The sequence below is a fragment of the Aquarana catesbeiana genome, linkage group LG09 (assembly GCF_042186555.1).
Source record: "Aquarana catesbeiana isolate 2022-GZ linkage group LG09, ASM4218655v1, whole genome shotgun sequence".
In the NCBI taxonomy this organism is placed as follows: Eukaryota; Metazoa; Chordata; class Amphibia; order Anura; family Ranidae; genus Aquarana; species Aquarana catesbeiana.
Window position 1 is genome coordinate 108968221 of NC_133332.1, and position 20644 is coordinate 108988864.

The following is a 20644-nucleotide window of genomic DNA, read 5'->3' on the forward strand; positions in this document are numbered from 1 at the left end:
AAACAGAGAATTACCGTATTTATCGGCGTATAACAAGCACCCCAAGTTTAGGAGGGAATTTTAAGGAAAAAAACTTTTTAAGGAATAAAACTTACATTTTAATGCAGCCTTATCAGTGTCCATCTGCAGCCTTGTCAGTGTCATTTGCAGCCTTGTCAGTGTCCTTTGCAGCCTTGTCAGTGTAATTGCAGCCTTGTTCAGTGACACTGCAGTTTAAATATGGCGCCGCCGATATACACAGAGCCGGTCCTGTGTATCTTGGCTCTTCTCAGCTCTTTTTGGCTCCTCTCGCAGTCCCGCCCTATGATGGACATAACACACGTCCAATGGCAGGACTGGGCGGGACTGTGAGTGAAGCCAAGACGAGCCGAGCGCCGCCAATATACATACATAGCCGAGTGTATTCAGCTAGTTTTGGCTCCGCTCACAGTCACGCCCAGTCCCTGTGTTATGTCCATCATAGGGCGGGACTGGGCGTGACTGTGAGCGGAGCCGAGACTAGCCAAATACTCGGCTATGTATGTATATCGGCGGCGCTCACTCCTCCCCTCACAATCAGCGGGGGATCGCTGGGGATCGGCGTATAACACACACCCACTATTTCCCCCTGATTTTAAGGGGGAAAAAGTGTGTGTTATACGCCAATAAATACGGTAATCTCCTCAGCAAGGATACTGACAGCAATAAAGGCCTGTCTGGGAAATTAACTTTTTTCCTGCTTTATTCAAAACGGAAAAAAAAAATAGTTTTGAATATTCATACACTTAAAAGTAAATTTAAAGGATAAGTTCACCTTTGAGAACATGTTACATGTTCCACCCGTTTTTAGGGTAAAACATGTAACATGTTCCTGCCCGATCCCCCCTGCTGTGACAGCAGTATGGGGAGAAGTTTCCCGGACTAGCTGTCAGTTTTTGAAATCAGAACGACCATGCAGGGCTCCGCCCATATGGCCGTGTCATTCATTCACAGAGTTCAGCGAATGAAGGAACTACAAGTACTGACACCTTTTGTGAATGTTGGCTTGTAGTTCTCAATGAAGTACCACAGCGATGTGGAGTACCGTGGTAGTTCATTGATTCTTCCTGTCAGTGTATCTGCTTGCCCATACAGGAACACAAATACACTGACAGGTCTGCAGGAGATCTGCTGAACGCTGGTGCAATGCTTTACAGGCTACTAAAAATGTGCATTTATTATTTTTCTTTTAAAAAGTGAACTTACCCTTTAAAACCACAGGGTGACAACATTGCTTTGCGTTTTTACTGCAGAACAAACAGTGTTGTCTCCCAGGAATTGGAAAAATTACTGATCTACTAGCAAAATCAACAAGTAATAAAGCTACTGTATGTTGCAGGGGGGTCAAAAAAACTAAAACTGCTGTGTCAATGTTAGTCAATGTCATGGACTGCATCCTATATGAAGTTTCTTGTTTATAGTTCCACTTTAAAGCAGTAATAATTATAAACTCTTATTATAAACTTGTATTTATAAAAAAGCCTTTAATAAGTCTCACCTATAGTTACCATGACTATCTTCCAAGCTTGCGCTGTTTAGAAGATATTCACATTGGCTGCAGTTTATGACATCACATAGTAGCTCTCCATTCAGAGCACACTAAGTGTGCCCTAAATGCAGAGATCAATGTGCCATGATCACGACTCCCATGTACATGCTTAGGAGTGACACCATCACGGCCCGGTCATTGACATAACTGGAGAGTGCAAAAACAAACCTTCATTCATCTGTGTATCTATAGGCATTGTAGAAAAAAAAAAATCCAATTTCACAACACAGGCAGCGTTTTTCTATAAGAACAGATCTTGGCAGTCTGCAAACCCTCTAAAGTAGACATACAGTACATGTTTGTAAGCTGTGAGAAACCAACTAAGGGTCCTCTTCCACACCAAACTGCATATACAAACACACCCCAAAGCATAAAAAATGCATGTACATTGATGTGCATTTAAAATGCATTTTCATGATATTGTGGTGTTTTTATGCATGTTGGTATGCATTTTCATGTCATTCATGTCAAATGACAGGTGCTGTTTTAGGGATTTCAGTCTGGGATGACACGTTATGATAGATAAAGGGACCTTGGTTCAGCCTGGGGTGAAGGACATTCATCTACAAGTCGGGCGTCCTCACTCAAAAATTGGTAAGTGAGTCAATGTCCCTGACCCCAACTTTTATATTTAACCACCCCCGCCCAGCCAATTAAAATAATAGGGCCGGCCTGGAGCACCATTATCCCAGAAGGACATCGCATGATGTCCTTCCACTCGTGCGCATGTGTGCACCCCTAGGGGGGTGCACAGCTGCGCAGTCTGTCAACCGACGTGTCCAGCAGACACAGCAGAAGCCGGATCATTGTACCGGATTGGTCTTTGTACCATGAGATTGCTGTGACCACACAATGGATTTCATTCATATCCATTCATTGTGTACTATTGTGATCTCTGTGATTGGTCACAGTGCTCACATTGTACAGAGACCAGTCACAGCAGACCTTTACCATGTGATAGCTGTGGCCGACCACAGCTATTACAATAGTACACAATGGCACATGAATGGATGCCATTCACAAAAATGATTGGTTATTATAGTGATCAGATCATCACTGTAATAAGCAATCATAGTGAAAAAAAATCCCGATCACCTTCCCAGAGCAATACAGTGTCCCTATGGGGACACTGTACTGCTCTGGTCACAGTATGTAAAAAAAACTAAAAAAAATTGGATTGGTCTATGTTACAGGAGGAACCTTATTTAAAAACCTTATATTGGTCCTCCTGTGATAGTTCATTGAGTCTGATGTTACATACACCTATATGAGTGGCTTTTATTATGCTTTTAACCTTTTAATAAACATACTGCACTATGGAAGCACCTGTTTTTTTTTGTCTTTGAACTAAACACTTGGGATTATCGGGAGATTGAGTGGATTTAGCTCACCCGTGGCCAAGCTGAGTGTCCAGCATTGGAGTTTGATTAATAAAATGTCTACTGACCCTTTGGGATCTTTTGCTGGAGGTAAGCATGCATGTTGGCCGGTGGAGGATCGCAGTCACTTTGTGTGTTGTATGGAGCACAGGTGTTGGTTGGATATGAAGTAACATCATCTACACATTTGGGACTTTTATGAATGGACACTATTAAATATGTAGTTGTATTTATTGTTTGATGAGAAGAATTTGTACTATTTCACTTTGTGATGTTTTATGGTACTGTATTTTAAGAGGTTTTCACAATTTTTATTTTTTGGTAATTATACCCCTGGAGGGGATATATATATATATATATATATATATATATATATATATATATATATATATATATACACATGCACTATTGGATTACCCAATTTTATGCTGCATTTGTGGTGGGGTTACACCTTTGGAGGGTTTTTACTTTTTTGCGTATATTTATATTTTATATTTTATATTTATTCATGCACTGATCACTGTTGCATATGAATTATTTGTCGCTGTTATACTCATCCAAGCACATTTGTGATCACGGATTGCTGGTTCCCTCAGGGGTTACCACCTTTGTAGGGTGTTCACTGTTATTATTTTAATATTCTTTATAGTACGCAGCGCAGCATCAATTCATTTGTTATTTGTTCTCTAAGGTGTGGAATCACTATTGGGGTGTCTGCAGCAGCTTTTTTCTTTTTTACTTGTTTGTTTTTGAGTTGGCAGAGCATGAGTTCTCTTTCTGTTTTTGGCTGATTGTACCCAAGTTGATTGATCGATAGCTATAGCCGCTAGCAACAATCACTGTATGTTCACCTGGCTGGGACAGCTTCCCCTGCCACCCTCCACCCCCTCGCCAAGAGAACACAATACCTCTACGGGAGTCAGTGTTGATGGGGGAATAAAGCACCATCAATGGCTGGCTTTAGGTGGAAAGGACCTTTAGGGACTGGTCGGCTGCAAGATACTGCATTCTTGTTTTCAGTTTAAATACACCTTAAAAGATCAAAGTTAGATTGCTGAAAGATGAAACATGATTAGTTGCTATTGGTGGGTCACTGTACAGCATTGTTTTTTTACACTACATATGCAATCTGATCATAGATTTAGAATTTGTTTCTAATGTCTTTACGGTTTGTGGTTTACGATTGATCCCTTACAGAGTAAAACATCTGGCATATCTAAAGCACCTTTCCAATGAACACAGAGAACCCAGTAAAAAAAAAAAATCATACATGACCTTAAAATGTGATTGACAAATGCAAACACGTTTACCTTTTTTTTTCTATTTTTGTTAAAAAAATAATAATTGTAGAATAAAAAATAATTACCAATATACATGTATAATTGGAATATGCCCTGATGCAAGTCATGTGTACATTCTTCAGCCCAAACAACTGGGCTTTAACTTTACTAGATTACCAAAGCTGAGTGAATTTACTATAGATTTCTGAAATATCTATTGATTTAGAAAATGGAAAATTTATTATCAAATACTTACCGTAATTTTCCTTTCCTGATGGACTCCATGGCAGTCTACGTGTGGATTAACCCCGCCTCCTCTCCAGTGCTATAGGACCCCATTCCCATAAATTTGAGCTCACCACAAGAGACTTTGTTCCATAACTAGCCAACTGTTGACCGATGGGTGGGAACTCTGTCTGCCATGGAGTCCATCAGGAAAGGAAAATTACGGTAAGTATTTGGTAATAAACTTCTGGGAAATAACTAGCCAGACCACATGGGTGGGTATGCTGAACAAAAATATATTTAGTTTCCCCCATCAACCGACAGAATTCTTAAACCAAAGTTCACAGAAGATAGAGAAGCAGGTTCTATGCAATAGTGTGACACAGAGGTATTAATGGAGGCCCACGAGGCCGCTTTGCCCATGAAGCCACCATACCCCTGGTGGCATGTGCTGTCACTGCCACTGGAGGAGCCAAGCCCTTAGCCCTATAAGCCTGCTGAATGGATTGGACGATCCAGGCCGCAATCGTTCTGATCGAAGCTTGCTTCCCTTTGTTACTCCCGAAGTGCAGGATAAATAGACAGTCAGAACATCTAAAGGAGGAAGTAACTTGCAGGTATTCCTTCAGTATTTCCCCTACGTCCAGAGGGTGAGCTTCAGTGGACCCAGGGGCCCTGAACATAGGTAGGACAATTTCTTGGTTCTCATTGAGCACTAAAGTAACTTTCGGGTTTGAGTCGAGCATAGGGATGAGGACCACCCGGTCTGGGAAGGAAGTCAAGAATGGTTCTTCATGACCCAAGGACCCGATCTCAGAAACCCTTTTGGCCAAAGTGATGGCAACTAGGAAGGCGACTTTTGCAGATAGGTCTTTGATAGAAAGCGAAGTGGATCCCGCAGTACTGAGTCCAGTCAGTGAGTCGAGAACCAGGGGAAGATACCATTTGGGGAATCTTGGCCTTCTTTGGGGCCTGTGTCTTGTCGCCCCACAGAAGAACTGCTGGATTAGAGGGTGAACGGCCCATGATGTTCCGGAGAAGGCCAACAAGGCTGAGACTTGGACCCTGAGAGAGCTGATGGATAGAGACAGATCTAGGCTGGATTGGAAGACGCCGAGGATATCCTGGATTCCTGGATCTCTGAACGATCTGCCCGTAGTGGATGAGAATTCAACAAACTTGTCCCATATTCTCCCATAGACCCATATTATTCATGCTCGCCTTTCTCAAGCTCATGAGGGTGGAAATCACTCTTGACGCACATCCGAGAGTTTTCAGCCTCTCCCTCTCAAGAACCAGACCATCAGTCTCAGTAACCCCGGGCAAGGGTGCAGGACTGCCCCCTGAGAAAGAAGTTCCGACCTGAGAGGAAGAGGAATCGGGTCCCGGAAGCTGAGCTGGGTCAGGAGGGGAAACATGGCCTGTTCGGCCATTAAGGCGCTATCACCACCACCTTGACCGCTTCCGCTTGGAGTCTCTATAAAAATCTGAGGATGAAAAAGCATATGCCCTGTTGAAGCTCCACTGATCTGTCAGGGCATCTATACCAAAGGCCTGGCTGCAACGGCCCTGAGTGTAATACTTCTTGATCTTGAAGTTGCAGGGGGATGCAAATAGATCTACTTTGGGATTGACTCCCAAAGACAGGATCCACTGGAACGTCTCCACATGAAGGGACCACTCGTCGTTGTCTAATTGTGTGCGAGACAGGAAGTCTGCTTTGACGTTCTGGACTCCGGGGACGAAAACCTCTGAGATATTGGCCAGGTTTTTCTGAGCCCAGGGCATGATGGGCTCGACTTCTTGGAACAAGGTGGAGCTCCGAGTGCCCCCTTGCCTCTTCACATAGGAGACTGCTGTGGTGTTGTCCATTCTCAATATAACTGATTCCCCTTTCAGGAGATAAGTGATGGATTGAAGGGCACACCAGGCTGCCCGTAGTTCCAGGACATTTTAGCCCAGGTTGTGAAGGCGGGCATCCCATCTGCCTTGTGCAAGTTCTGAACTGCAAAGGGCTCCCCATACGGCACCGCTGGCATCGGTCGTGACCATGACCCATGAGACGACCCATGAGATGGGGGCAATGGAGTGGCAGGTGAGAATATTTCTGCGCTGAAGCCACCAGAAGAGGCTGTTCCTCATCACTGAAGTTATGTGAATGGAATTGATTCTCGTGCCCTGAGTTCCATTGCTGAAGAAACACTGAAAAGGGTGTAAGAGACCACAGAGAACATTTGACCATGGGGGTCGTAGAGACCATCGTGCTGATAATTCTTAGGCACTGTGAGGCCTTTAGGCATGAGGAGCTCAGAGCCTGTGAAATTCTCTTTAGAATGACTGGGATCTTCTCCACTTAGAGAGAGATGGTGCTTTCCACCATGTCGAACTGGACCCCTAAGTATATCAGGCGCTGGACTGTTTCCAGATGGCTTTTCTCCAGGTTTAGGAGCCAACCGAATTCGAGCAGTGTGTTGATAACCTGCTCCCTGTGGACCAACAGCTGCTCCTTGTCTTGGGATAGTAACAGGAGGTCATCGAGATAGTGGTACAAGCGTATCCCTTTTGTTCTGATGAGGGCCACCACGGCCAGAAGAACTTTCAAAAGGACTCGGGGTGAGGTTGTAAACCTGAAAGGGAGGCAAGTGAACTGTAGATGTTCTTGCCTGACTCTGAACCGGAGGTACGTGGAAATAGGCCTCTTTTAAGTCGATTGAGATTAGCCAATCACCTGGCTGCACGGGTTGTTGGATGGTAGACAGAGTCTCCTTTTTGAATCTCTCATATTTTATAAACTTGTTTAGATAAGTTAGGTCTATCACGGGGCGCCATGAAATGTTTTTCTTCTGCACTAGGTAGAGAGGGGAGTATACCCCCTGGAACTCGCCTTTTGGGACAGGCACTGTGGCTCCCTGTGCTATCAGAGAATCCACATAGGACAGTAACAACTGCTTCTTTTCTTCTGACCGTGGTAGCAGGGTGGAAATAAATCTGGGGGGAGGAGTACTGGTGAAGGACCATGTGTGGCCTGTGGAAACCGTCTTGATGGTCCAGTAGTCCGAGATTGAGGCCACCCAGACATGCTGGAAGAGAAGCAGATGCGCCCCCACCCGACCTGCCTGGGCGGGCCCAATCTCAAAACGACTAAGCCGGCTCACGCCCCTGACAAATTCGTCTCCTTGCAACTCGCTGTCTGAAGACCTGAGAGAAGCATCATAAGGCTCAGATGGGCCTGGATCCTCCTGGGCCTCGTCAGTCAGGGAGCTAGAAAGAGTGGTGGACTGGCTCCACGTGCGGGTTGTACCCCACTCCTTTAGGTATTGCTGCACCACAACATTAACAAGAGACTCCATCGGTTTTCAGACTATTTTTCCCCAACCGCCTGGGCATAACATGGATCATACAATGATTTTCCCACATCCCCAGTGATCAGAGCGGCTGTCATGGCGGTGGGTGTGGTGTCTGGAGGAGGAATGGGAATATCTACACTGCTGGTGGGTCCTGGACGGAGAGTCATGTCTGGACCTGGATGATGAGTGGTGATGTTACAGCCTGGCAAGGTCTCTGTCATCTCGGGCCACGATTTGGTGGTCTGATCTGGAAGGGTTGGAGGAAAAAAGGAAAAAGAAGAAATGCGAAGTCTGGTGTTAACGCATTCTTGTTCAACCATGAACAATCTGAGCTCCTCCCCCTCATGTGCACATACCTTGTGCGTGAGTGCTGGCCGCACTGAGGCGGTGACCTGTCCATAGTACCTTGGACGAAACGTCAATCCAAAAGAAGGAATCACGCAGCCTTGGGCTGCAACCCGGCGCAACCCGGAAATACAGCAAGGCCAAAAGGCTAACCCAGGGAGAAAGATAGAACGGTGACATGACAGAGGACAACATAACATAAACGGCTGCAATGAAGAAATAAAAACAGCAGACCTGCCAACCGGTTTGTATTCACCAGACGTCCATCGTGGGCATACATAGCCAGCCTCCCCTCCACCACAGGGGTATCCTGTGCCTGAAAAGCCACTCACCCACCCAGGGTTGGTCCCTGGGTTTGCACCGCATGATTGGTATGCTGGACTCAGGAGTCAGCCCGACTGGCGTCGTACAGGAAAAACGTGAGTACACGCGATGTAGGTCCATGGAAGAGGACTAAAAAGGAACACAGTCACTAGTGGTGAGCTCATATTTATGGGAATGGGGTCCAATAGCATTGGAGAGGAGGTGGGGTTAACCCATACATAGACTGCCATAGAGTCTGTCAGGAAAACATTTTTTTCTATCTATTCCAAAAAAGCAAAAAGATAATCTATAGATATTAACAAAGGTCAGTTGATTAACAAAAAGTAACTGCTGCTATTCAGGAATAGGGAAATGCTTTGTGGTAATTACATTTACCACATTTTATACATACAATATCTACACTTGTACATACCTGAATCTACTACTTCAGATACAGATTTTTCAGAAATGTGAGCCATATGTCCCAAAATAGAAAATATGGCAAATCCTGCAAATACACTAGTGCCACAGTTTGTCACGCAAACAATGATGGCATCCCAATAGCAGTTGTTGTGGAATTTGTTATATGAAGACAAAGCAATAAGTCCACCCCAGGCCGTGGAGAGAGAGAAGAAGATTTGGGTGGCAGCATCCTTCCATACCTACAAATTGACAAAATAGAAAAGTAAATAAAATGCATTAAACCTTCTATCCAGAAGGTTTTACTAATAAATTATTGTTTAACAAAAATGTAGGAACTTTGACCATGGAATGATGGTGTGATGGTGTGGTGTTGGTATGATATATAGTGTACAAATAACGGTGTGAAAAACAAAACATTTCAAGCAAGTGGCAGTTCTGTCTCACAAAAAATTAAGAGAGAGGAAAATAGCAGACTTTTTTAAAATAAAAAGGGTGGTATGCAGAAGAGCACAGCATGTCGAACACTGAAGAAGATGGGCTACAGCAGTAGAAAACTACATAGGTTCCAATCCAATCAGTTCAGAACAGGAACACAACACTGTAGGAAACACATGGTAACCAAATCAGGACAACTATACGGTATATTGGAAGGTAATACCTGGACTGGCAGATTTCTATTTTACTTGCAATGGTTGGGACATAATTTGGTACCCTTAGCATGAATCCATGGATCCATTCTGTCTAGCATTAGCTGCTCAAGCTCCAGTCAGGAAAATAGTAACTCAACAGAAATTTACTATTGATGTTTATGAGTCACAACATGGACAATCTTGTAAGGGAGTCTATTACCCAAGAGGAAGTATACTTATATACCAAGATAAAGAGAGATTTATAAATTGCAGTAGCTCATATTGATGAATCACAAGCCACAGTTGACTGTCCCGATTACGATTGTCTAATGGAAACTGAAGAGTTATTGGTTGTTACAGGTTACTGTACATCAATTCTATGCATACTACCTGTGTATGCGGATTTTGAGTTTACATTTTACATTTTTGCACATAATCCTGTGAAGCTGAAGTACCGATAGTACATAAAAGAGTAATGTTCTGCTCTTTTATGGCAATCCTTATAAATCAATAAATAATCTAAATATGGATACATAAATGTAAGCAATCTATAGAAGACATAAAGGCACAACGGTCCCACCTCTGCCTCCATTAGCTTTGTGATGTTTGATTGTGTTCCAATATAATAGTCAATCCCTTGAATTGCTCCTTCAAGAGTTGCCCCTCGCACCAACAATATGATAAGGACAACATAAGGGAACACTGCAGTAAAGTAAACCACCTGAAATAAAATAGACATTGGTAATTGCTTATTTGGCATCAGGACATATTTGCAACTTTAAGGCACAGATTGCCTTTTATTTCCAAACAATACAATAACCTGAAACTAGATATATACTAGATAGAGAGATAGATACAGTGCCTTGAAAAAGTATTCATACCCCTTGAAATTTTCCAAATTTTCCCATGTTACAACCAAAAACGTAAATGTATTTTATTGGGATTTTATGTGATCATAACAAAGTGGCACATAATTTTGAAGTGGAAGGAAAATGATAAATGGTTTTCAATTTTTTTTACAAATACATATGTGAAAAGTGTGGCGTGCATTTGTTTTCGGCCCCCCCGAGTGGATACTTTGTAGAACCACCTTTCACTGCAATTACAGCTGCAAGTCTTTTGGGATGTCTCTAACAGCTTTGCACTTCTAGAGAATGACATTTTTGCCCATTCTTCTCTGCAAAATAGCTCAAGCTTTTTCAGATTGGATGGAGAGCATCTGTGAACAGCAATTTTCAAGTCTTGCCACAGATTCTCAGCTGGATTTAGGTCTGGGCTTTGACTGGGGCAATCTAACACATGAATATGCCTTGATCTAAACCATTCCAATGTAGCTCTGGCTGTATGTTTAGGGTTGTTGTCCTGCTGGAAGGTGGACCCCCCCCCCCCAGTCTCAAGTCTTTTGCAGACTGTAACAGGTTTTCTTCTAAGATTGCCCTGTATTTGGCTCCATCCATCTTGCCGTCAACTCTGACCAGCTTCCCTGTCCCTGCTGAAGAAAAGCATCCCCACAACATGATGGCATCATCACCATGTTTCAAGGTGGGGATGGTGTGTTCAGGGATGATGTCCAGTGTTAGTTTTCTGCCACACATAACGTTTTGCTTTTAGGCAAAATGGCTTCTCGGAAACTGCAAACGGGACTTCTTATGGCTTTCTTTCAACTATGCTTTCTTCTTGCCACTCTTCCATAAAGGTGTGGAGTGCACGACTAATAGTTGTCCTGTGGACAGATTCTCCCACCTGAGCTGTGGATCTCTGCAGTTACCATGGGCCTCTTGGCTGCTTCTCTGATTAATGCTCTCCTTGCCCGGCCTGTCAGTTTAGGTGGACAGCCATGTCTTCGTAGGTTTGCAGTTTTGTCATGCGCTTTTCATTTCGGATGATGGATTGAACAGTGCTCTGTGAGATGTTGAAAGCTTGGGATAATTTTTTTTTAACCTTACCCTGCTTTAAACTTCTTCAGAACTTTATCCCTGATCTGTCTGGAGTGTTCCTTGGCCTTCATGATGCTGTTTGTTCACTAAGGTTCTCTAACAAACCTCTGAGGACTTCACAGAGAAGCTGTATTTATACTGAGATTAAATTACACACAGGTGGACTCTATTTACTAATTAGGTGACTTCTGAAGGCAATTGGTTCCACTAGATTTTAGTTAGGGGTAGAGTAAAGGGGGCTGAATACAAATGCACGCCACACTTTTCAGATATTTATTTAAAAAAAAATTGGAAACCATTTATCATTTTCCTGCCACTTCACAATTATGTGTCACTTTTGTGTATAAAGGTATTATTTGTTTATGTACCTTCCCAGATGATTTAATTCCTTTGAAGAGTGCAGCTCCAACAATAATCCAGGCTAAAAGTAAACAAAGTGCCAAGTACCAAACTACTTCACCAGTTTCATCAAGCCCACTAGAGCGGCGGAGTGCCACCTTCCTGAAATATAAGGAAATATTCTATAAAATAAAGCTTTAAAGGGTAAGTCGACTTTTGTAGGGAAAAAAATATCAAATAAAAAAGAATAATATTATAGCGTATACAATTGTAATTTAAGTCATATTGTAATTTCAGTAAATGGTATTAAAATGACCTTTCCTATTTAATCTGCAGCACTGCAATTTTCTGTAAAATGCAAAGCAGTATGTCTACCTGGAGGTGTTCTGTACAAAGACTGTGTACAGAATGTCCCCTGAAAATTTAATTTCCTGATTGTGTGATTGGCTTACAGATTTTCCCAGAAGCCTGCACTAAGATGCAATTCAGATTTTTGTCATCCCCTGCAACAAAAATGTCATATTTGGTGACATACTCTCAAAGGGAATCGTGGCTAAAGGGATGTAGACCCTGCCACTTTCCTTATTAGAGCCCTGTAGGTGCAGTAGTTTATTGATAATTATAAAACCACTCCCATACAGATTCACTTCGCACATGGACATAGACAAACAAACAACTATTCCTTCAGAATAACAAAAGGTAAGAATTTGAAACAAAGTTTGTTAAAATCCTTGCAATGTACATTGATCGCCCAGAGAGGAATCTTTTTTTCTCAACAAAAGTGGAGTTACTCTTTAACCGCTTCAGCCCCGGAAGATTTTACCCCCTTCCTGACCAGAGCACTTTTTGCAACTCGGCACTGTGTTGTTTTAACTGACAATTGCGCTGTCATGCGACGTTGCACCCAAACAAAATTGACGTCCTTTTTTTCCCACAAATAGAGCTTTCTTTTGGTGGTATTTGATCATCTCTGCGGTTTTTATTTTTTGCACTATATAACCAAAAAAGGAGCGACACTTTTGAAAACACAATATTTTGTATGTTTTGCTATAATAAATACCCCAATTTTTTTCTTTAAAAAGCAATTTTTTTCTTAGTTTAGGCCGATATGTATTTTTCTACATATTTTTGGTAATAAAAATCGCAATAAGCATATATTGATTGGTTTGCGCAAAAGTTATAGCATCTACAAAATAGGGGATAGAATTATAGCATTTTGATTATTTTGTTTGTTTTACTAGTAATGGCGGAGATCTGCAATTTTTAACATGACTGGGACATTATGGCAGACACATCGGACAATTTTGACACATTTTTGGGACCGTTGGCATTAATACAGCGATCAGTGCTATAAAAATGCTTTGATTACTGTAAAAATGTCACCGGCAGTGAAGGGGTTAACACTAAGGGGCGATCAAGGGGTTAATTGTGTTTCCTAGTGTGTGTTCTAACTGAAGGGGGGATGGGACTGACTAAGGGAGATGACAGATCGCTGTTCATACTTCGTATGAACAGACGATCTGTCACTTCACCCCTCAGAGAACCGGGATCTCTGTGTTTACACACAGAGATCCCGGTTCTCGCCGTGTTAAGAGCAATCGAGAGAGCACTGGAGTTCCATCTGTTTGTGTCTCTACTAAATACAGTCTGCACAGTCTACTGTCTTTGGGGATTATTAGAAAACATAAGCAACACTGCTGAAATGTAACGCAGGACCCAACTGTTTTGCCAAGTACAGTGGAAAGCAAATAAAATCATAATCATAAAAGCATAATAAAAAAATAAAGAACAGGGCAATTTTGACAGAATAGGAGATATCTTTATAGATTTTTAAAGATCTCAACAACTATCTATGGCCACACAATTGCAGAGCCGGGTTTTGATGGTACCCAGTCCTTAAGCCTTGGCTATCCCATTGTCAGAGGGCTAAGGCCTGTAAATCCCTGAATACACCCCCCCCCCCCTACATAGTTAAAGAACAATTCCAAGCAAACACTCACTCCCAGTACTGTTTGCTAGGCAGATCCACTTCCTCCAAGACTGTACTGTTGGCCAAGCAGGTCATACTATTTTCTTTCACCCAAGTTAGATTTCTGGTCACTGTAATATTAGCTTGTGAAACATTGCATGATCCTAGATGAAAACAAAATTTTTACCATCTGTATATAATCAAAGACATTTTATATTGTACAGCATTCGTTACTCGGCAAACCAGTGTATTATACAAGAATATTTTTAAACGTAATAGTAATAAAATGTAGTATTTAAAAATAACAAGATACTGCTAAAGCCCAAATATAAAATATTTTAAGATGTGTGCAACTTCCAATCTAGAAAATAACCAGAAAAATATAAATAAAACAATGAATGAAATGTGCTTTTAATGGTGAAACTGCACACCACCTAGTTTTATCAATCTACAATAACTGGGGAATGTAAAGTGGCAAATTAGTATGGCACTCATGTGTGAAAGCAGTGGGCACTTTCAGTACACAGGGCTTACTGGAAAATCCAGATATGAAGTAAGAGCCATAGGACATTCCAATGATGTCATTGCTATTGAACTTCTCCTGCTTGGCAGCCCTTAACGATTGTATTAAGGATTTACTAATTAACACACATGAGACGTCCAGTGTAATGTAATAAATGTTTCAGATTTGTGGTGATGAAAAGCCATGCCCTTTTTTTTTGCTACATCTAATTTAGACTTATGCCTTTTTTCCTGAATTGTTGTTAGGTTAAAATATCTGCTGGACATGACATGTAATGGGGGAAATGTATTCATTGTCATTCCTACTGAAGAAGGTAGAAAAACTTTGCATTTTTGTGCCCATTTGTGAACTTTTAGTTGGCCTTAAATTATAATAAAATGTAAAATTGAAAGGTGAGATAGATTAGATGGATTCCATTTGTTCTTCTGAATGTTTTTTTTTGAGGCCAGTGTTACCAATGATAGGGCTAATTTTCAACATAACAACTCTGAAAATAGTGACCCTGGTTATCCTTTGTAATGTTAGATAAACAAACTGTAGAAAAGTGAAACAACTGGTGGAAGAATCCCCTGAAACCAGAACTTCCAGGAGTGTCAGATCCCTGGTCCCCCAGTGCTCTCTGTGGTTTGATCTACTTGCTTATATGTCACTACTGGGTCCTGTAGTGATATAGGTGGGAGAAACCACAGTATGTAGCGCGGGGGGAGAATCGATACACCTGATGTAACATCTTAAGATTCTTCAGTTGCCAATTTCTCTTCACTGCATCCAATTGGTGGCACAGGCTGCAAATATCTAAGTTTTTCTTTGCAGTTGCAGTTTTATTTTAATTTTTTATTTTTGAGACAGAGTGACTGTCAGGATCTTCTGCATTTCTTTTTTTTACATTCATACTGACTTGTAAAGAAAACAAAACAGTTTGAACTCAGCAGAATAGAATGCAGTCCATTTCCCCAATAGCAAAGCCAATTTAGCAGTGATCACATTACTGTACTTCTCAATTAGATGCAGTTAAAACTACTTAATGCGAGCCGAACTAAAAAAACAAAAAACAAAACACCCATCTTAGCCCCTAAAATGTTTTTATATAAAAAAGAAAAAAAATCCTAAGGCTAATGCTGCACTAGAACCAGTGAGAATAAAAATCAAAAAATGTCACAAAAAACAGATAAGTAACAGTGACAAACAAAGCAGCCAGCATCAAAAAAAGTCCAGTACGCAAACTTCAAACAAGATATATAAACAGTGGATGCAGCGCTAAAAATGTTCAATTAACAATTGAAAGGATCTGGGTGAAAAAGAAAAAGTGAAAAAAGAAAAAACTAAAGCAGAGTCCCATCACATAAGAAAATCCATAAGTGTCTGTTTTAAAGTCCATCCATGGAAAAAAGGATAAAGCAACAATGTAATTTTCCTACACAGTATATGTAGTGCATCCGGTTCTGCACACCCAAAGTGATATAGTAATCTGCTTACCAGATGGTGATGACTGCCACAGCAGTCTCACCCAGCGCAGGGATTTAACGGTTTCCCCAAAACCTAGGTGGTAATAGGAACTTCCAAGAAATGATTCCTAGTGTCGCCAGCTAGTAGATCGTGTTGCTCGAAAATGCAAAAGAAAAGGCTCCCATAGTGTAATATGTCAAAAGTAGGTAATATTTAATAAAAAATAGGTATTGCACTTACAATGAGGTAGTTCATTAACCAGCAAATCATTCAATATGGGTGAGTAGGAATCGCAATGTCTCCACAAGCCTCGCTCTACTTCTCGTATTGGCCAATCCCCAGATGATGTCCTATTGATGACGAAACGCACAGGGTGGAGCCTATGACGGTGACATCATTACGTTTTTTCCTTCCGAGACGGTGGACGGGCGTTCTTTGATACAGGAAGTAGAGAGAGGCTCATGGGGACATTGCGATTCCTACTCACCCATATTGAATGATTCGCTGGGTAATGAACAACCTCATTGTAAGTGCAATACCTATTTTTTATTAAATATTACCTACTTTTGACATATTACACTATGAGAGCCTTTTCTTTTGCATTTTCGAGCAACATGATCTACTAGCTGGCGACACTAGGAATCATTTCTTGGAAGTTCCGATTATCACCTAGGTTTTGGGGAAACCGTTAAATCCCTGCGCTGGGTGAGACTGCTGTGGCAGTCATCGCCATCTGGTAAGCAGATTATTATATCACTTTGGGTGTGCGGAACTGAATGCACTACATATACTGTGTGTGAAAATTACATCGGTGCTTTATCCTTTATTTTCCATGGATGGACTTTAAAATAGACACTTATGGATTTTCTTATGTGATGGGACTCTGCTTTAGTTTTTTCTTTTTTCACTTTTTCTTTTTCATCCAGTTTTTATATAAAAACCTAAGTTGTAAATGCAATATTTTCTATGACTTAGTAGATATTTCTATAATGAAAAAAATAAGAAATTCAACAGTTTAAATTGCACAGCCCACACCTTAAAAACAAGCACAATTTCACGATTGTAAATACAATATTTTTTTGTGTATAAGCAGTATTTAAAATCCATACCTCGCGTGGTCTTACTGCACATTTCATCTGCCCAGCTGAAGCAATCAGACCAAGGCAACACACTTTGAAAGGAGGCAAATAAATAATACAAGCTATAGGCAATGATAACATTGTAGTAAATGCAAACTAAAGTTGTGATGAGGACCATAGTGACACCAACACCTAGAATAAAGGAAATATAAGTCTTAATAGAAAACAGACCAATATTACACAGTTTACATACATGTAACACACTAAATCAAAAAATGATAAATATTTCTCAAATCAATAAATTTGTTCAAAGTAGAACACTGGGGAAACAACTAAATATAAGGTTTACATATGTTTCCTGATTAATCCTGCCAAAGGATTTGTAATTTTGATCATTCTTTTGATACACAAGCCTCTGCCAGTCAGTAAGATCACTCTGTGACTTCATCGTTACTGCTTTCTAATTCATCTCCCCACACACTACACAGAGGCAATGATGCTAATTTACTGTCCAATAAGGAGGCTGGAGATGGAGAGATGACCTAGGGATGTTACCTGTTTGGCTGTACATCTGAAAATGTGCGCAAGTCACAAGACTGTCCATAGAGAATTACAAATATTTTGCCAGGTAAAATAGTTAAATGTTCAAACTGTGTATTTTGAGTCTCCATTTAGTTTCACTCAATGTCAAGGTGTCAAAGAGGTAAATCTAAGAATCCAATGTTTGCTTCTTTTAGTGCCCTTAAAGCATATAGCTACATATAGGCACTTTGAAATGTGAGTGGAAATATTTTATTGTCTTTTACCAAATAAACTCGTTTGTAATGGCATTGCGCAATGAGGATCTTCTTTTGTCATTTCCATCCATCTGAGGTTTTTCTCTGCATGAGACGTCAGTCAACAGACTTCTACAGGGGTATGCCCACACGCTTGAGAGACCATACTAGAGATAGGTGGTCAACATCTAGGGGTGAGTGCACATCCATGTGGGGCACCCAGTCTGAGCACATCTGCACATAGATACGTCATTTAAGCACAAGCACTTTATATCATCACCTATTGGGATTGTATCAGATGTATATGCGTGTATATGAACTTAATTAACACTAAGCGCGGCGAATTGTTTTTATATTGTCCATTGCTTTTTAGCAATTTTTTTTTTTACTGCAGCTGGTGTATTGTTGAATATTTTCTGCTATCCATAGGCGCTAAGGTTTAATTTTTTCTTGTCATATTTCACTATCTTAGTTGTTACTTCAGCAGCCATGGATTTAATTGAATACATGGGAAGCAGAACCTTTGATGTGGGAGACCTTTTCAAAAAAGCTGATAATGGACAACCAAATGACTTAGATCAATGGTTCAAACAGCTTAAATCCTCAATGGAGAAACAAATACGCACATGGTCGGTAGACATGTGCACAACAAAAAAATGTGTTTTGTTTCGTTACGTTTCCGTTGATTCGTAACGATTCGTAATTTCATAAGACGCGAGTTTTCATATTTGGACTTGTTCGTATTTTCGTAACAGATATATTTTCGTTGATACAAAATAATTCGTAATTCCGTTAGTCTAATGATTCGTAATTTCGTAAGACGCGAGGTTTCATATTCGGACTCGTTCGTGTTTTCGTAACAGTTATATTTTCTTTGATACGAAATGATTCGTAATTCCGTCTAATTTTGTTAGATAATGCTTCGTAATTTTGTTAGATAATGCTTTTCATTTATTCGGTACACTACTCGTAATTTAGTAATTGTTACTTTTGTGAGATTGCCTTTTTCCTTGATTCGTACTTTCATAGGAAATAAAGAATAATAATCCTATGCTTACTTTTCTAATAAGTCCTGTACTTATTTCAGTCCACTCCCTCAGTCACGAGACCTGACTCAGTCTCCTCAACTGAATCTAAAAAGATTCAGGAATGCAGTGTGACTCAGACACAAAGGGGATAAGCTGATTGGCTAAAGATATTAAGTAAGATACATCACTCACTAATACACTGCCCATTTGAAAGAACGATTCGAGAACACGAAATTACGAACATACAAAATTACAAACATACATATTAACCTCCCTGGCGGTATTCCCGAGTCTGGCTCAGGGTGGAATTTCAGAACCAAAAGCGGTAACCCCGAGCCAGACTCGGGATCGCATCGCAGCATCCAGGAAGAGCTTACTTACCTTGTCCCCTGGATCCTGCGATGTCTCCCCGCAGTGTGAGCGGCTCGTCCTCCACTCGATTCATCACGGACCCGGGCTCTGTTCCCTGTGAGCGTTGCAATGCACGGGACGGAGAATGGCGCCAATTTCAAAAAGTGAAACACACACAATACATACAGTGTAATGTAATCTTACAGATGACATTACTGTATGAAATTATTTCACATCCCTTTTGTCCCTAGTGGTCTGCCCAGTGCCCTGCATGCAGTTTTATATTATAAAAACTGTTCTTTCTGCCTGGAAACTGGAGATTGTCCATAGCAACCAAAACCGTCCCTTTACATCAAAAGTGGTTTTAGACCAGCTAGAAAACAGCGATAATAAATTAGAATCACTTGCAGAATTGAGCGATAGTGATTTGTAGGGAAATCCGTCATCAGACACTGAAAGTAATGACAGCAACAATTCTGCAACTGAGCAAATTTCAGTGTTTTTGATTTGATTACATTATTGAATAATTTTTATTATTATTATATTATTATTTGGTATAATTATTTTATAGTTATTTATTATATTATAATTTATGATTTCGTTTTTCAAACTTTATCATACCCGGGATGTCTTCTAGACTCTGGTTTGGACAGATTTGAGTTATTCCTAAGAATTACAGGCCTACAATATGAAATGCCAAATTTCCATGCAAAATAATTGTATTGCTTTCAGCACCAAAAATCTGAAATAATCATACCGCCAGGGAGGTTAAGATACACTTACACTGTCCATTCAAAAGAACAATTCGAGTATACGAACAAATGAAATTAGGAACAGACGAAGAAATGAAATTACGAACACACGAATTAAAATACAAACATACGAAATTATGAACAGACCGAGGATTGAAATACGAAATGTAAATCATTTGTTATAGATGTCATTTTCTTTCTTTTACTGTTTCGGAGTTTGAATTTTCGTAAGTTTGTCCATTCGGAAGTTGTATTTTCTTGTGTTCGTTATTTTGCTTATTCGTAATTTCGTAATTTTCGCATTTTGGTTCTTTCAGCTATTCGGATGTTCGAATTGATCCGAATGCACGAATACTAACAAATGCGTGCAAAAATCTATTCGTTACGAACCAAATCGCACATGTCTAATGGTGGGATATTGTCACATTAGACCAATATGCTAGTGACAAGATCATACCTAGGAGCCTCAGATGGGACTTAGGTCCAAATGATGGAATGACTGACCAATATCTTACAGATGAATGGTTGACGTTTTTCAACAAATGTGAACAAAAACTGCTGGGGATTATTATACATAGGAGGAAATGTAAATTGCAAAATATTGAACAAAAAAATTGCTGAATTAAAGGGACTTATGTTCCCCTTCATGAATTCGGTAGAATTCAAAGAGAAACAATCAAAATTACTAGAGGCAGTACGAAAAATAGAGAACGATACTAAAAATAAGAAATGAAAAAAGTACACTAGAGACAAAAAAGATTATACCACTAATAAAATATACAAAGAGAAGAGAAAATGAATGGAGACACAGAGGGTTACCCAGTAGAATTCAGACATGTTTAAATTATACAAGACAGCTTCTCAAGGCCTCAACCAACAAATACGCATACTCCTCAACGGCAATACCAACCCTCTATGGGAAGAGAAAATTCACCACATTACCCTG

The 20644-nt window shown here is 40.5% G+C and overlaps 1 protein-coding gene across 1 annotated transcript in view; it reads right to left on the reverse strand.

Moving 5' to 3' along the window:
* The window catches only part of LOC141107997 (sodium- and chloride-dependent neutral and basic amino acid transporter B(0+)-like), an 87274-nt gene that overhangs the window by 35683 nt on the left and 30947 nt on the right, over nt 1–20644 (reverse strand). Inside the window, exons 4-8 of the mRNA XM_073599142.1 lie at nt 16822–16983; nt 13775–13907; nt 11804–11936; nt 10079–10219; nt 8880–9108 (exon numbers count right to left, since the gene is read on the reverse strand). Of these exons, the coding sequence (XP_073455243.1) occupies nt 8880–9108; nt 10079–10219; nt 11804–11936; nt 13775–13907; nt 16822–16983 (798 nt within the window). The remainder of the gene's footprint in view (nt 1–8879; nt 9109–10078; nt 10220–11803; nt 11937–13774; nt 13908–16821; nt 16984–20644) is intronic.